Source organism: Impatiens glandulifera, chromosome 2 (assembly GCF_907164915.1).
Source record: "Impatiens glandulifera chromosome 2, dImpGla2.1, whole genome shotgun sequence".
NCBI lineage: Eukaryota > Viridiplantae > Streptophyta > Magnoliopsida > Ericales > Balsaminaceae > Impatiens > Impatiens glandulifera.
Genome location: NC_061863.1, coordinates 66,077,970 through 66,092,386, shown reverse-complemented (window position 1 = coordinate 66,092,386; position 14,417 = coordinate 66,077,970). Strand labels below are relative to the sequence as shown.

Here is a 14,417-nt window from a genome sequence, read left to right as displayed (position 1 = left end):
AAAAATAATATAATTTTTTGAATTAAAATAAATAACTATACTATAAAGTTTTTGAATATTTTAATTATTTGGCATGTGATTGGAAGAATAGTGTTAACTTAACAACCAAGTCTGACAATTTTGACTAGAAAAGCTGCTGCCCCTAGTGGTGTTATTCCATTAAATTAAATTATTATGTTTTCTACACTATATTCAAGGTTTTGTTTGATTTTATTAATTAACTTCTCTATTAATTTGTGAATTAAATAATTTATTTTATTTCTTGTAATATTTAAATGTTATTATTATTTTCATATAAAGAATATTTATTCTCAAAACCAAATATAAAAATAAGAAAAAAGTTTCAAGATAACCACACATCAAACAAGTCCCAATAATTACCCAATAACTATTCTTGTCTATCACACAAGAATCTCCGTGGAGCTTTCCTGCTACAGTATTATGAGGACAAATTCTTCAATATTGCATATCCATATTATTTCTTACAATAAATAATAATAATAATAATAATATCTCAATCTTTAGCTATATAAGAACATGCTACCATCTTTCTTTTGCTCAACAAATATCATTTCCTCTCTCTTTGTATAATTAATTAACTAAATTTTTCATTAATCAAATTATGGCCCCTGCAATGACAACCACATCATCATCATCTGATGATACATTTGATATCATCAATTATGCTGTTCATCAAGGGCATGGAGTCAAGGGTCTCTCTGAATTGGGCTTAAAATCCCTCCCCAACCAATACGTTCAGCCCATTGACGAGAGAATCGACATGACTACCGTCATCGACGAACACTCCATTCCCGTTATCGACATGTCCGACCTTTCCGATCAAAAAGTCGCAGATTCCATTTGCGACGCTTCTGAGAGGTGGGGCTTCTTTCAAGTCGTCAACCACGGGGTTCCACTTAAGGTACTCGACGAGGTCAAGGAATCCACCTACCGCTTCTTCAGCCAGGCGGCGGAGGAGAAGAATAAACATTCCAAGGATAATTCTCCGACCAATAATGTCCGGTTCGGGACTAGCTTTACTCCTCATGCCGAGAAAGCTCTCGAGTGGAAAGACTTTCTCAGCCTCTTTTACGTCTCTCAAGAAGAGGCCGATGCCTATTGGCCACAAGCTTGCAAGTAATTAATTAAACATTATCATTCATATATGCATATCTATCTAGGCATGCATCAAATCATATTATTACAAATAATTCATGCTTCTTAATTATCATCTATATATATATATATAGGGACGAGGCTTTGGAATTCTTGAAGAGCTCTGAAATCATGATCAAGAAGCTTCTCGGGGCGCTGACTCAGAGGCTCAACGTGAAAGAGATTGACGAAGAGAAGGAAAACCTGTTGATGGGATCGAAGAGGATCAACATGAACTACTACCCCAAATGCCCCAACCCCGAGCTCACCATCGGAGTCGGACGTCACTCCGACGTCTCCACTCTCACCATCCTTCTACAGGACCAAGTGGGCGGGCTCTACGTGAGGAAACTCGAAACTGACAGCTGGATCCACGTTCCACCGATCGAGGGGGCCATCGTCATCAACATCGGAGACGCCCTTCAGATCATGAGCAACGGACGCTACAAGAGTGTGGAGCACAGGGTGGCTGCAAACGGAAACCACAACAGGATATCGGTTCCCATATTCGTGAACCCTAGACCAAACGACGTGATCGGACCCTTACGGGAGGTCATAGAGGGCGGGGAGACTCCGATCTACAAGCAAGTGCTCTATTCCGACTACGTGAAGCACTTCTTTAGGAAGGCTCATGACGGTAAGGGCACTGTGGACTTCGCCAAGATTTAATACAAGCTCCCACTAATAAATAATAGTAATAATAATATGTAGTAAGTTTAATGGTTAAATGTTTCTCTTAATTTGTTTGTTGAAGAGAAAAGAAGATGATCAATTGTACTTAATAATATCAATGTAATTATAAATATTTTGAGGAGTTATGTAATATTATTCAGAATAACATTTAAGCATGCATGTTTAATTAGAATCTTGCATCCTAAAGATATATTCTGGTTATGCTTTTTAAATTTTTGAAAGATAAAATAATTTGATTAGCCGACAATTGATTCAAAGGAAGTCCGACCCTACAGTCTACATGATCATTATTAGTAAATCTAGTTGATAATGTCCGTTTATTAAAATCATAGACGTGATTCTGAATAGAGTTTTGTAAATAATTGATTGTGATATTACTTTAATATATATAAAATTAAATTATAGGCGTCAATGGTAGAGTGATTTGTAATAGAGATTTGTAAATAATTAGTGATTTTGAGGAAATTGTTTTTTTTTTATCATTATTATGTTAGGATAGTTGAAATATATAGTCTTTTGGTTGGTGAGTGAAGTTATTGATGAGGAATGGTAACGATATTTGATTATATTATAATATATATTTTTTTTAATTTCAACCAAATAAGCTAGTATATATAGTAAAAGATTGTTATTTTCTATGGTAAAAGATTGAGAAGAAAACATGATTTGATGGTAACAATTATACAAATACAACAAGTGGGAAGTTGTTGGTGGTCAAATTAATTACCCTCTAATATCTGGTGTGAATTTTAAAAGATATATAATTGTAATCAAGATTCACTCAAACTTTGATATATTAATCATATTGATTTTCTTTCATTATTTTATCTTATAAATTAAAACATATAAAAAAGTTGGAGTAGCCACCAGAAAATAAAAAAAAGTTAATTAATACTTAGACATTGATTGTTATTAATAATTAAATAAACGGAGAACAATAATATATACATAAGAAACATTCAATAATAGAGTTGTTGTTTTTTTATTATTTTGTCTTGACTTGTTCTCATAAGGATTATTTTAATCGTTTTGGAGTTATTTAACTCAACTTGATTTGGGATTACTAAAAGTTGAATTACTGTTATGAAAACATAATTTTAAAAAATATAATAATTTAATTTGGTTAATAAATTGATCAATGAATAAATATTTTAAGATTCGTTTAATTTTAGGGTTTTCAAGATTTTTATGGATTTATTTTCTTTTTTAAATTGTTTGATAGAAAAATGTCATTGAGATTTGATTAAATTAATTTAATAAAATAAATTATATCCTTATATTTAAAATTTAAATTTCTAAAAATAAATTTAAAATATTTTAGCAATTTAATTAATAGTTAAAATAATAATAATATTTTTGTAAAACCTTACGGTTAGTTTGTTGTAGCTATTATTAATAGGTAGTTTTAAAGAGTAAATAATGCTCATTATAATTACAATCATTCAAATTTGTATGCAAAAACATTTAAGAGTACTTTTATTAATTGCCTATTCCTTTTTCATTTATTTACAATTGATTTATTTTTTTTATTTTATATGGAGCTCCTTCCAACTAACTAAGGGATAACTCTTAGTACAACTTATAGCTAAATTAATGGACCCTACTATATATATATATATTGCTAGAGTTGTTAATTAAGTGTTGAGGCGGCTAACTACAGTAGCTAGTTTATGGGTAATTAATTATTAATTAATTGTTTGGTAGATAAATAAAAAATTGCATTACCAGCGGTATATGCCAACAATAACCATCTTACCTAATAGTTTTACTTTATTTCAACATTATATGCTCATTCAGAGCTGCCCCTTCAATAAGGTAAACGAGAGGCGTCTATCCTCCTATACATATATCCAAAATCATAAAAATAAAAATAATTTTTTTTAACAAAGTTTGACCTTAAACTATTATATATATATATATATATATATATATATATATATATATATATATATATATATATATATATATATATATATATATATATATATATATATATATATATTAATAAAATATTTAACTAACTAAATAATTTTTCTTTTAAATAATACAAATTTATATTATTTATTTAATACAATATAAAAAATTAACTATTAAATTAAAAAATAATAATAATACCTACTGACTCCACTATTAATTACTTAAACGATAAGATTGATGGTCTTATCAATTAGAAATAATGGATCCCAAGTTCTTAGAAATTGTAATATCCATGCCAGCTTGTAAACTTTCAACCATTTGAAAATTCTATAATTTTAAGGTTACAATGTCTTCTTGTCCTACTTAAAATAAAAATAAAAAATAGTGATAAGTTATTTTATTAACAATGTCTTGTCCTTTTTAATATAAAAAAAAATAGTGAGAAGTTATTTTAATATTTTTGTATTTTTAACTTTATATAGTTGAGTCGATTTGAGTTATTTAAATAACTTAAATCATTCAAACATTATTTCCTTCCACTTTTATTAATTAAATTACTTAATTCATTAATTAAATTATTAAAATATTTTTTATTTTAAATTATTATTTTTTATTTTATTATATATTAATACTCTTTAAGTTATTTTACCAAAAATATTTTCACATTCTCAAAATTATCATTAATCATTATTTATTTTCTGCTTCTAGATTATTCAAATAAACCCAATCCAAATAAAGACATTCTTTTTCAGTTGGGTTTTAGAAATAAAGACAACAATAATCAAATATTATTACATTTTATTTATTAATAATTACTTCACTTAATTTATTAATTAAAATATAAATATATCATCTATTTTTTTTTTTAAAAAACATACATCTTTTAAAAATAAATCAGGATTTATTTAAATAATTCGCAACCAAACAAGCTTCTAAAAATCAATTAAAATTATCTCATGTAAGGATGTAAAAGAGTATAGCCGAATTTTTGTTGGGCTTGCGAAACCGTTTATAGTGGAGCTCACGAATTATTTATTTAGAAAGTTAAATTTTTATATAAAAAACACCTATTATTCTTTCAAGTTTTCCTTTGCTTCTCCTCTAACAACCCATAATACTATGTAAAAAAAGGCAACATTGAACCAACCCTCTGTCCAGTTCTATAGTAAACATGTGTTTTATATATAAATGCCTACTTTTACTTTATATAAATATATTAATTTAAATCTAACAAATAATAATAATAATATAAGATTAACCTAGTAACAATACAAAAATAAGTCAAAATTCAACGAACTAATTAAATTAGTAAGGAGTTCATAAATTCTAAAAAAATTAATAAGTTCATGAATGTCTATATCAATTTTCCCAAAAAGATCTCTCAGTTCGTCATAATTATATCGTGGAGTAAACATATCAGTCGACTGTGATCATTGAACGTCTTATGATTTTTTTCGAGCCAAATAGTCCAACAAAAAATAATCAGGATATGAATACATCAACATCAATGCTTACTTTTACTCTAACAAAAATGTAAAATTTATACTATAGCACGATCTTTCAAAGTCAATACATTCTTAACGCGAATTGAACATAAAAACTTTTGGATGCAAGATTTTTTTCACCTAAGCTATCTTAGATGGTTAAACAAAATTAATTTACAAAAAAAATTGATAAAAAATTAATTTATTGATAATTTTCTTAACTAACTTCAGTCGTGACATTGGTCTGATCATTTTTCTGAGAGTCGTTGCTCAAATTGTGATGATTTTGTAATAAATTTTGAAGTTAGCTATACCTATAATTCATATTAAAGACAATTTGATATAGACATTACCTGGTCCCTCTAGCGGGAGCTATAGTCTTACAAACAAATTAAAGAAGACTTAAAATTCAGTTAGATTCAAAGAAGTTGACCTAGAAAAACTCAAAATTAGGCTTTGAAATATGACAAGTTGACTTCAAACAAGGCCATGTGAGGTTTGGCAAGAATTTCAAAGATTTTAGCTATAAGTTATGCCATATTTGACCCCCAAAGGTAAAATTTACAAAGGGATGTTTCCTTCTATTTCTCCTAACCCTAGTACTCTTTTGTTAAATTTTAAATACTAGACGATATTAATTAATTAAATCAATTAAAAACTAAAATAACTTATTATTTTATTAAACAAGTTTACTTTTTTTATAAAAATTCTCCAAAACATAATCTCCAACTCTATGTCACTAACTATAACTGCTCTCCTTCTACCAAGTCTTGATCATGCTACCAAGTCTTGATCATGACACCTTGATTGAATCAATCCTTCAACCATTAGTTAATGTAAGTAATGATTAGAGAGTTTAATTTGTAAAAAAATGATTTTGATATAAATTTCTTAATAGTGTAATATTATTGATGTTGGACTTGAATATATAGATAAAAGCGGCCTACACCTGTTTTCTGATTAGTGATTGGTTAAGGCCTTAGTCGTGCCTCAATTTTGAGGTCGCGACCAAATACGTGAACGCCACAACCGGGGTTGGCTCAGGCGGTCAATGATAGCTGAATATAGGATTTTGAGTTGTTTAAAAATGTTTTTGGGTGGACTTGAAAAGTAAATGATTATAGAACAGTGAAATAAATTGAAAAAAATAGAAAATTAAAGAATAATTTAACTTTATATAAACAAAAAAGATTGATGGTTTGAACTCGTCACATCTCTAAAGTAGAACTGATTAAAATAAAAAATAAGTAGATTAGAGATTAAGTTTGAATAAGAATCAAATATTATGGCATCGTTCTAATCTAGAATATTTAAATAAAATAATTGGCGACGATTATAAATAAATAAGTAAAAACAATCAAATTATTTTAATTATTAATTAATGAATTATATAATAAATAAGAAAGAATTAAAATTATTTTTTTTAATAATTATTTTTTTATAAAGCACTCCTAGATTGTATTTTGGAGAGGAGACTAATTGTAATATAAAATGAGGAATGATAAAGAATGAAATATGGGAAAGAGAATGAGTTAAAAAATAACATGTTACTACATAATTGACTGAAAAAATAATAAAGACTAAAGAGAAAGAGAGATTTTTTTTTTTTTTTTAAAGAATCAAATTCTATCACAAATTTATTTCCGTTCATTTCTCTATAAATATATATATAAAAAAAAATACAAAAAAAACAACGTCGGCCTTAAATAATAATAATAATAAATATCTACTAGTGCTGCAATTTGACTTTAAGACATCTGCCGGTTCAAATGCTGTAATTTGACTGGATTTGGAATATGTTATACAATTTCAAAATATAGTGTTCCATGGTTTGATAATTTTAAATAAGGAATTCCAATGAAATTTAAAAAAAAAAACTGACTAGTCAACAATAATCATAACTATAAACTAAAATGTCTAATCAAACTTTTATTCCAGCCTATAGAATTATAATAGTAAAGTATATGGATTTTTGTAAATTAGTTCTTCCCATTTCGAAATTATTAAAATTTATATATTTTTAAAACTTTAATATATTTATGATCATAATTAAATTTATACGCAGTTATGTCAAAATAAAAACAAAAAATTTGAATTAAGGTGGGTTTTAAAAAAAAAGTAGATAAATAATTGGTGAATTATATTAAAAAAATGAAGGATAATTTTCTACATTGCAAATAAAAATTGAGAGCCCAAATATAAATTAGGCCCTAATTATGTAGTGCTATAATTCCAATTATATTCCTCCAAACATAGGTTGAGATAAAATGTTTAATATTTCATGACAAATAAAAATAAATCAATTTCACTTTTTACTTTAATAATTTTTAAGAATATATGTAATACTGACAAAAAGAAAAATACTAATTTCTAAATGATTGTACTTACTAAACATTTATTTTATTTGAAAATAAACATTTTCAATAAATAACTAGCTAGTTATGGGTGAGTATTTATGAAATAGTCAATAGTATCATGTTAGTTTATTTGAGATTTTTATTAAGTTTTAAAATAATTCTTATAATAAAAATGAATTATTTTAGTTTTTAATTTATTAAATTATTATGATGTTATTTTGTAATTTAAATTTACATTTTATAAAAATAAAGTTAAGAGAATTTTGATATTTTGGTTGATGTATTGAATAGTTAGAAAATTTTGATATTTTGTAGTATTGAATAGTTAAAAAGTTTTTTTTTTTAAGTAAGAAGTCCAACATCAAATGACCTCTTTAGACATTGTTAGTTAGGTATGAATTATTTGAATAATTCTCAACTAACTCAGTATCTTTTCAAATTGCTCTTTCATATTACATCAACTAAATTAAAAATTAATATATATATATATATATATATATATATATATAATTTTAATTATTATATATTAATAGTCACTCACTAAATCTAATTATCATAATCTCATTTCAAACAAAATTATTTAAATATATCATTGAAGAAAGGTAATGACCTCTTGCATGAGCTTTCATACATGTATTTCATTCTCTTGTTTGAGCTTATAAGGATGTGTTCTGATTTTGTTCAAAGTATTTTTGGGTGATTCTTGTTAGTTTAATTCATTTTTTTCTATATGCTTTTCATTTACTCTAATATTGTTGTTGATTCTTTTTTTTTCGTCTTTTTAGCGACATATATAAAAACATTTTTTATTATTACAAAAACACAGTCATCAATTTATTTGATAAATTGGTACATTTTTTTTTACAATAATGATTATATTTATTTATAAAGTTTTAGAGTAGAAATTACAAAATAACTAAAAAGAAGTAAAAGGGTGAGAAACATCTTTCACAATAAACAAAAGACAGGCCCATTGAATTGGGATGAAAACTGCTTATTTGAAATAAAGAAATGTTGGGAGAGAATTTGAACTATGAAATATGATTGCGTAATCTGATTGGTTGAAAAAATAAAAAATAATTTACCTTTATTTTTTTTTACCCTTTTTATTTTTTTAGGATGATTTTCACATTATTTTCTCTCCTCTATCACTTATCTTTCAAATATATGAAAACTTTAATAGTTGGTTTATCTCGCTGTCGCATATATATAATTAATTAGAAATGTGGTCCAAAATGGGCTGAATGTTTATGCATTTTTTATTGCTACAAAATAAAATGTGTTTCTATGTGCAGTTTATAGAGAATTGTTTAGAAAACTTGGGTTGGGCTTTTCTTCAATAATTAGTCAAAACACTCAAAGCATTTGGGCTCTTTCACCAAAGAAGCCCATGACTTATTGTTTTGGTTACAAAAGTTCAATTTTTGAAGCTTTTAATTTGTCAAAATACAAAAATAAAAAAAATATATATATATTGATAGAATCATTATCTATAAAATAATGTGATCATGATTTATAAAAAAATATATATCATATGTTGTTGTTGCCTTGTAGAGACAAACTTTTCCAAGTGATTAACCATCTATCTATATATTCATGTTTATTCCCTCCAAAAATAATAAGTGAAGATTCATCTATTATATTGGTGTAGTTTCTGCTTGAGCGTGATTTTAAATTAGGGTTTTAATTTACATAATAGACTTTAACAACGGAGGAAAATAAATTATTCAGTTATTAAAGACAATATATATTAAGATTTTATAAGTCTTGTTTTATATTTGGTCATGTTTAATTTGTCGGGTCATGTTAGTTTTTTCGAAATCAATCTTAGTTTTTATTTTTATTTTTAAATGAAGCCTTTTTGGAGGGTTTGAACCCTTTTAATTTTTGTGTACCAGTGTCTTGCATGCACAATATTGATAATTGTGATATCATAAAATAACTATATTTATAAAGTGATGCATGCATGTTTGTTTTTAAAATATTGAAAGACTCCTTGAATTAAGAGTCTTTACAAAAATAAAAACATTTTAAATTAGATGATTGAACTGTAGATTCTGATTTCTGAATGTGGGAAGCGTTTTGTTCACGCTGTGAATATATTCCATTGTGAATTATTATAATTATTATATTATCATTAAATTTATCAGTCATCGGAAAGGAACATTTATTGTCTGAATAAGATGCTTAAACTGACCATATAAAGTTTTGGTAATCTCTCCAATGTCCTGTTTGGTTCTGATTTTATTTGAATGAGAATATATACCTTTTTTTCTTTCTTTTCCAAGTCCAAATGCCAAATTAAAAGGGGTTGAGTGAGGATATTCATGATGTCTATCTAACTCAATTAATTGCATTCAACATCAGATGAGACCACAATAAATACCTTCACTAGCCACATTATTAAGATCAAACAAAAATTTATTATTTTAAATAAAATTGTGAGTTAATCTTGTTATCCAACATTTAGCTGATAATCTATTAGAAGACATTTGTGTCTTAATTTGAAGTGGGTGTCATAAAGGTGGGCTCATGTTAACCTCTTATATTAAAAAAAATAAAAAAATAAAAAAATAAAAGACATGTACTGTATTTTTTTCATTTTGAATTTTTATTTTATTAATATTTTCTTGCATGTCATGATTGTATCGATATATTTAAACGTCTCTTATCATTTTTTTTATTATACTTTGATCATTTTAAAAATTTGTATTTGTATTAAAATTACTGATATAATATTTTTATTTTAAAATTTAACGAAAGTTCCTTAGTATTATGTTGCAATGATTAGGGGAAATGGTAAATTTGTTTTATACAATTATAGTGAGTCTTATTCTTATAATCCTGTTTTTTACTTGTTAAGTGAAATATTAAGCTTATTTGAGTTTGCGTTTTTATCTCAATCCGTTACACAAATTTACCCGTCACTCCTATTGTTTGTTTTGTTTTGAGGGTTTTTTGATTCCTTATTGATTTGAAGTATCCTTTAAATTTTAAATGGAAATAAAGAGATCATGTATGTATCTAAGAAATTATCTTGTACTAATAATATCAATATACCAAAATATACAAACACATTATTATACTTTTCCCACCAACACTTTTGTAACCCTACAAACTTCCAAAAAAGAAAAAGGGAAAAAAAAAGAGAGAAAAAGATGGTTGTTGAAGCCTTGGTAGGACAGGTTAACATGGAAATACTTACTCGAATTTGAATCCATTCATGGATCATTATAAAATGTCATCCCTCATTTTCAAGTTCAACTCTTCCATCATCTTCCATAAATTTAAGCCATTTCTTGGATTTGCATAACCTCATCAAAAAGTACCATAATATGCCCGCCACAGTCATAACCCCACTTATTAAGTAAACTTGTCTACTCGCAATGACCATGATCAAGACTAAGAACCCCGTTGGAACCAAACACATCACTGTCAATCCGAATAACCCTAAAGGCACCTTATAAGGACGCTTCATTCCCGGGAATTTCCTCCTCAACCATAGAAATGCCGAGAACTCCAAAATCATTCCCAAACCATAAAGGAAGTTGGCCGATGCCACAATGACCTCAAATTCCATGAAGGACATGGCTATAGTGATGATCATCGATAATAGAATGCCAACCCATGGCGTGTTGAAGATTGTAGATCTCTTGCCAAAGAATTTGGGCAAAATCGCAAGCTCCGCCATGCCAAGAACCTAATAAATAACATAGCAATTCATGTATTCTATAAGTAAATTTTTTATATTTAGTAATCTATATAGTCTATTGAACAAGCCCTTCTATGGGTCCGGAAGGCCCATACCAATCAATTGAGTCCATTCGTTTTTTTATTAATTCATTATTGAACAATTATATACTTGTACTTGCTTAACTTGTAAACTAATAAAAAATATATTTTTTTTTAAAACAAATTATTCATAGAATAACCTTTACGCTACATTATTTTTTCATTTTAGCAAAATCTCAAACTTATCAAAAAATAATAAAAAAGAAAAGATTTTTACATTAATTTTTTACTTAAAATAACTTCATCTAATTTAAAAACATGTTCCCATATGAAATAGAGATAAAATCATTTTTAGTTTTTTAAAGTAACTTTGATTTAATAAAACAATACTTTTTTTTAAAAAAGGCTGATTATCGACGTATTAAATGTTATTTCCATAATATTTATTACTAAGAACTAAGAAGTATGATTCTGAGTTATTTAATATTAATTTTAAATAATATACTATTTAATTCAGAAATTAAAATATTATTTATTATTAATAACATCAGTTTTATTTTTTATTAATAACAAATAATTTCACATTATGGGTATTAATTATTTAATTTTTTGAAATGATTTTATATTATATTTATATGAAAAAAGAAAAAAAGGTCAAAATCTAAGAAATTTGACAGGCATACCTGGTACGCGCTGCTGCTTAATTGGGCTTCAAACAATCCGATGGCCGACAACACAGCGCCGATCTCAAGCCAGATTTTGAGCCATTTTCCGGCGATCATTTCCGCCGCCGTAGCCATGAACCCAGTATCCCATAAATTCTGATCAACGGATATAGATCCGGTAACGGCGAGTAACGGTATAATGTAAGCGACGCAAGTGAAGATGACAGCGGCGAAGAGTGCTTTCGGGAAAGTCTTCTGCGGCTTATCGACTTCTCCGGCGAGAGTACTAACGTTATCCCAGAAATTCAGATTCCAAAACAGGGTATTGAAAAACAGAGTCCAATCCTTCTTTACCCCATGTTGGCCGCGATTTAGCCAGCGTTTTGGTTTGATTTTCGGAATCGCAATCGCAGACATGATTAAAAATGGAAGAAGAGAAACCACTCCTAGGATTACAGCGACGTAACCGACGATTGTAAGACCGAGATAATTAAGGAATGATAGAAAGAGAGTTGAACAAGTAACCGCTAATCGCCGTGGATAACCACCTTCAAAGATGGGAAATAGTTTCTCGAGATAATCAACGCCGAGAGCAGGGAAAGCTGCGATGTTAATTATACCTGAAAGTAGTTTCCACCAACCCATTAAACTTCCCCAAAAGGGACCGAAAGCTCGATCTGCCCAGATTACGAAACCGCCGTTGCCGGGGAAGGCCGTGCATAATTCAGCGGTGATGAGTGCCTCCGGCACGCTCCAGATGAAGGGGAATACGAGGAAACCAATGATGGCGTAAAAGGGTCCGGCTGCTTTGACTGCTGGTTCTTCACCGTATGGGCCACCGGCGACTTCGAAGTAAATGAGAAAGATTAAAGGGATGAGGGTGAGTTTCTTGGCTGTTTGAATTGGTCCGCCGGCGGGTGCGGTGGTGGTCGGAAGTGTAGTGACAGAAGAAGTCATGTATGGTTTGATGTTGTCGTCGGCGTCGGAAACGGAAACGGATGAGGGAGATTTGAGAGCGTTGGATGACTCAATTTCAAGGTTCCTGATTTATGTGGTGGGAGGTTTCAATATAAAGGGAAGAGAGAGAGAGAGAAAGAGAGATAAATGGTCAAACTAGAAGAAATACAGTTTATAAATCTGTAATTTTTTCATAATTCTAAAACATTTTAGATAAAATTTTTAATTCCATACAATATATTAATCACAAATTTTAGAAACTGGAATTATTTATTTAGTATAATTTACTATTATTTTTATTTATTTAATTTACAAAGTTAGTGTAAAACTTCTTATTATGGAAATAATTAAGAAGTTGTTAGGGTATGTTATTTGAGACAAATAATAACTCATTATCAAATTATATATATATTATTAAACTAACCTAGTTATTTATATTAATATAATTGGAATAAATTTGCTTATAAGTGATGTGGAATGGAATGGAATCGTATCTTCATCACTTTGATAATATTATCTCTAAAATCTATTCAATAAAGGAAATATAATTTGGAGGAATCTTGGAAATTTGGAATAATGAGATTTCATATGTTTTGCATAATTGATGATTTTTCTATAAAGAAACAAGTTAAGTTATAACTATATTATTATTAATATGTTTATGTGATACTAGTACTTTAGATTACATAAATTGTTTTGTTACAATTTTATATTTAAAATGACCAAACAAGTTGACATAACAATTACTTGCTACTAATATATCAACCCAAAATAAGGTAAAATCATCATTTAAAAAATATTATTCACAAACCATCTTTAAGTAACCAACAAATAAGTTGATTTTCACAGATATTATAATAGAATGTTTACTATAGGGTATTCTGTGACGGAATTTACACCATATGGCTAAATATTTGTCAAATTCATGGATATTTATTATGTTGGGAGTGACAGTGCAAATCCTAATGCAACAACTACAGTCAAATTATAATATATAAATAGAAAACATAACATAATATTATAGTAATTTAGATATTGTATTATAATTTTCACTTTCTACCAAGTCTTTCTTTGTATACACTTTTGTCAATGTGACAAAAATCTTATAAAAAAAATGTTTATCAAAGTTTTGTTTTTTGAGTAAAATAATCTATAAATTTATCAAAGTTTATTTTTTAATTTAATTTATTCATATTTTTTATATTAAATATAAACAAAATTGTTTTCACTCCTTACTTAAATAGTATCGTTCTACACATTTCTTTTATTTAATAAGGTAGTTCAAATGATAAATGTATAAGAGATCAAAGTTTACCCTTCTCCCTTATAACATATTAAATTGTAGTCGCTTATTATAATTCGTTCTAATTTTATGTACTAAAAAAACATAATCAAGTCCCACATGGCATGACAATACCCCTTTCAACATGATCTTAGGAAAAAAAAAGTCAAATTGT

At 27.5% G+C, this 14,417-nt stretch overlaps 2 protein-coding genes across 2 annotated transcripts; one reads left to right on the top strand and one right to left on the bottom strand.

Annotated features, from left to right (window-relative positions):
* The first annotated feature begins 587 nt into the window (after nt 1–587).
* On the top strand, nt 588–1,847 carry LOC124926971 (feruloyl CoA ortho-hydroxylase F6H1-3-like). The gene is made up of 2 exons (XM_047467306.1): nt 588–1,137; nt 1,251–1,847. Exons 1-2 carry the CDS (start codon nt 623–625, stop codon nt 1,822–1,824), a joined length of 1,089 nt encoding a protein of 362 aa, XP_047323262.1. The 5' UTR covers nt 588–622; the 3' UTR covers nt 1,825–1,847.
* Nucleotides 1,848–10,634: 8,787 nt separating this feature from the next.
* On the bottom strand, nt 10,635–13,073 carry LOC124923921 (probable polyamine transporter At3g13620). The gene is made up of 2 exons (XM_047463920.1): nt 12,022–13,073; nt 10,635–11,306 (listed from the first exon to the last, which is right to left on the bottom strand). The coding sequence occupies exons 1-2, from the start codon at nt 12,958–12,960 to the stop codon at nt 10,848–10,850; spliced, it is 1,398 nt and encodes a 465-aa protein (XP_047319876.1). The 5' UTR covers nt 12,961–13,073; the 3' UTR covers nt 10,635–10,847.
* Nucleotides 13,074–14,417: the final 1,344 nt, after the last annotated feature.

Bases quoted from the DNA above. Each gene is read 5' to 3' on its own strand.
- LOC124926971 (XM_047467306.1), top strand. From the start codon at position 623: ATGGCCCCTGCAATGACAACCACATCATCATCATCTGATGATACATTT. The intron at 1,138-1,250 runs GTAATTAATTAA...ATATATATATAG, and splicing joins TATTGGCCACAAGCTTGCAA to GGACGAGGCTTTGGAATTCT.
- LOC124923921 (XM_047463920.1), bottom strand. From the start codon at position 12,960: ATGACTTCTTCTGTCACTACACTTCCGACCACCACCGCACCCGCCGGC. The intron at 11,307-12,021 runs GTATGCCTGTCA...GTTATTTATTAG, and splicing joins TAAGCAGCAGCGCGTACCAG to GTTCTTGGCATGGCGGAGCT.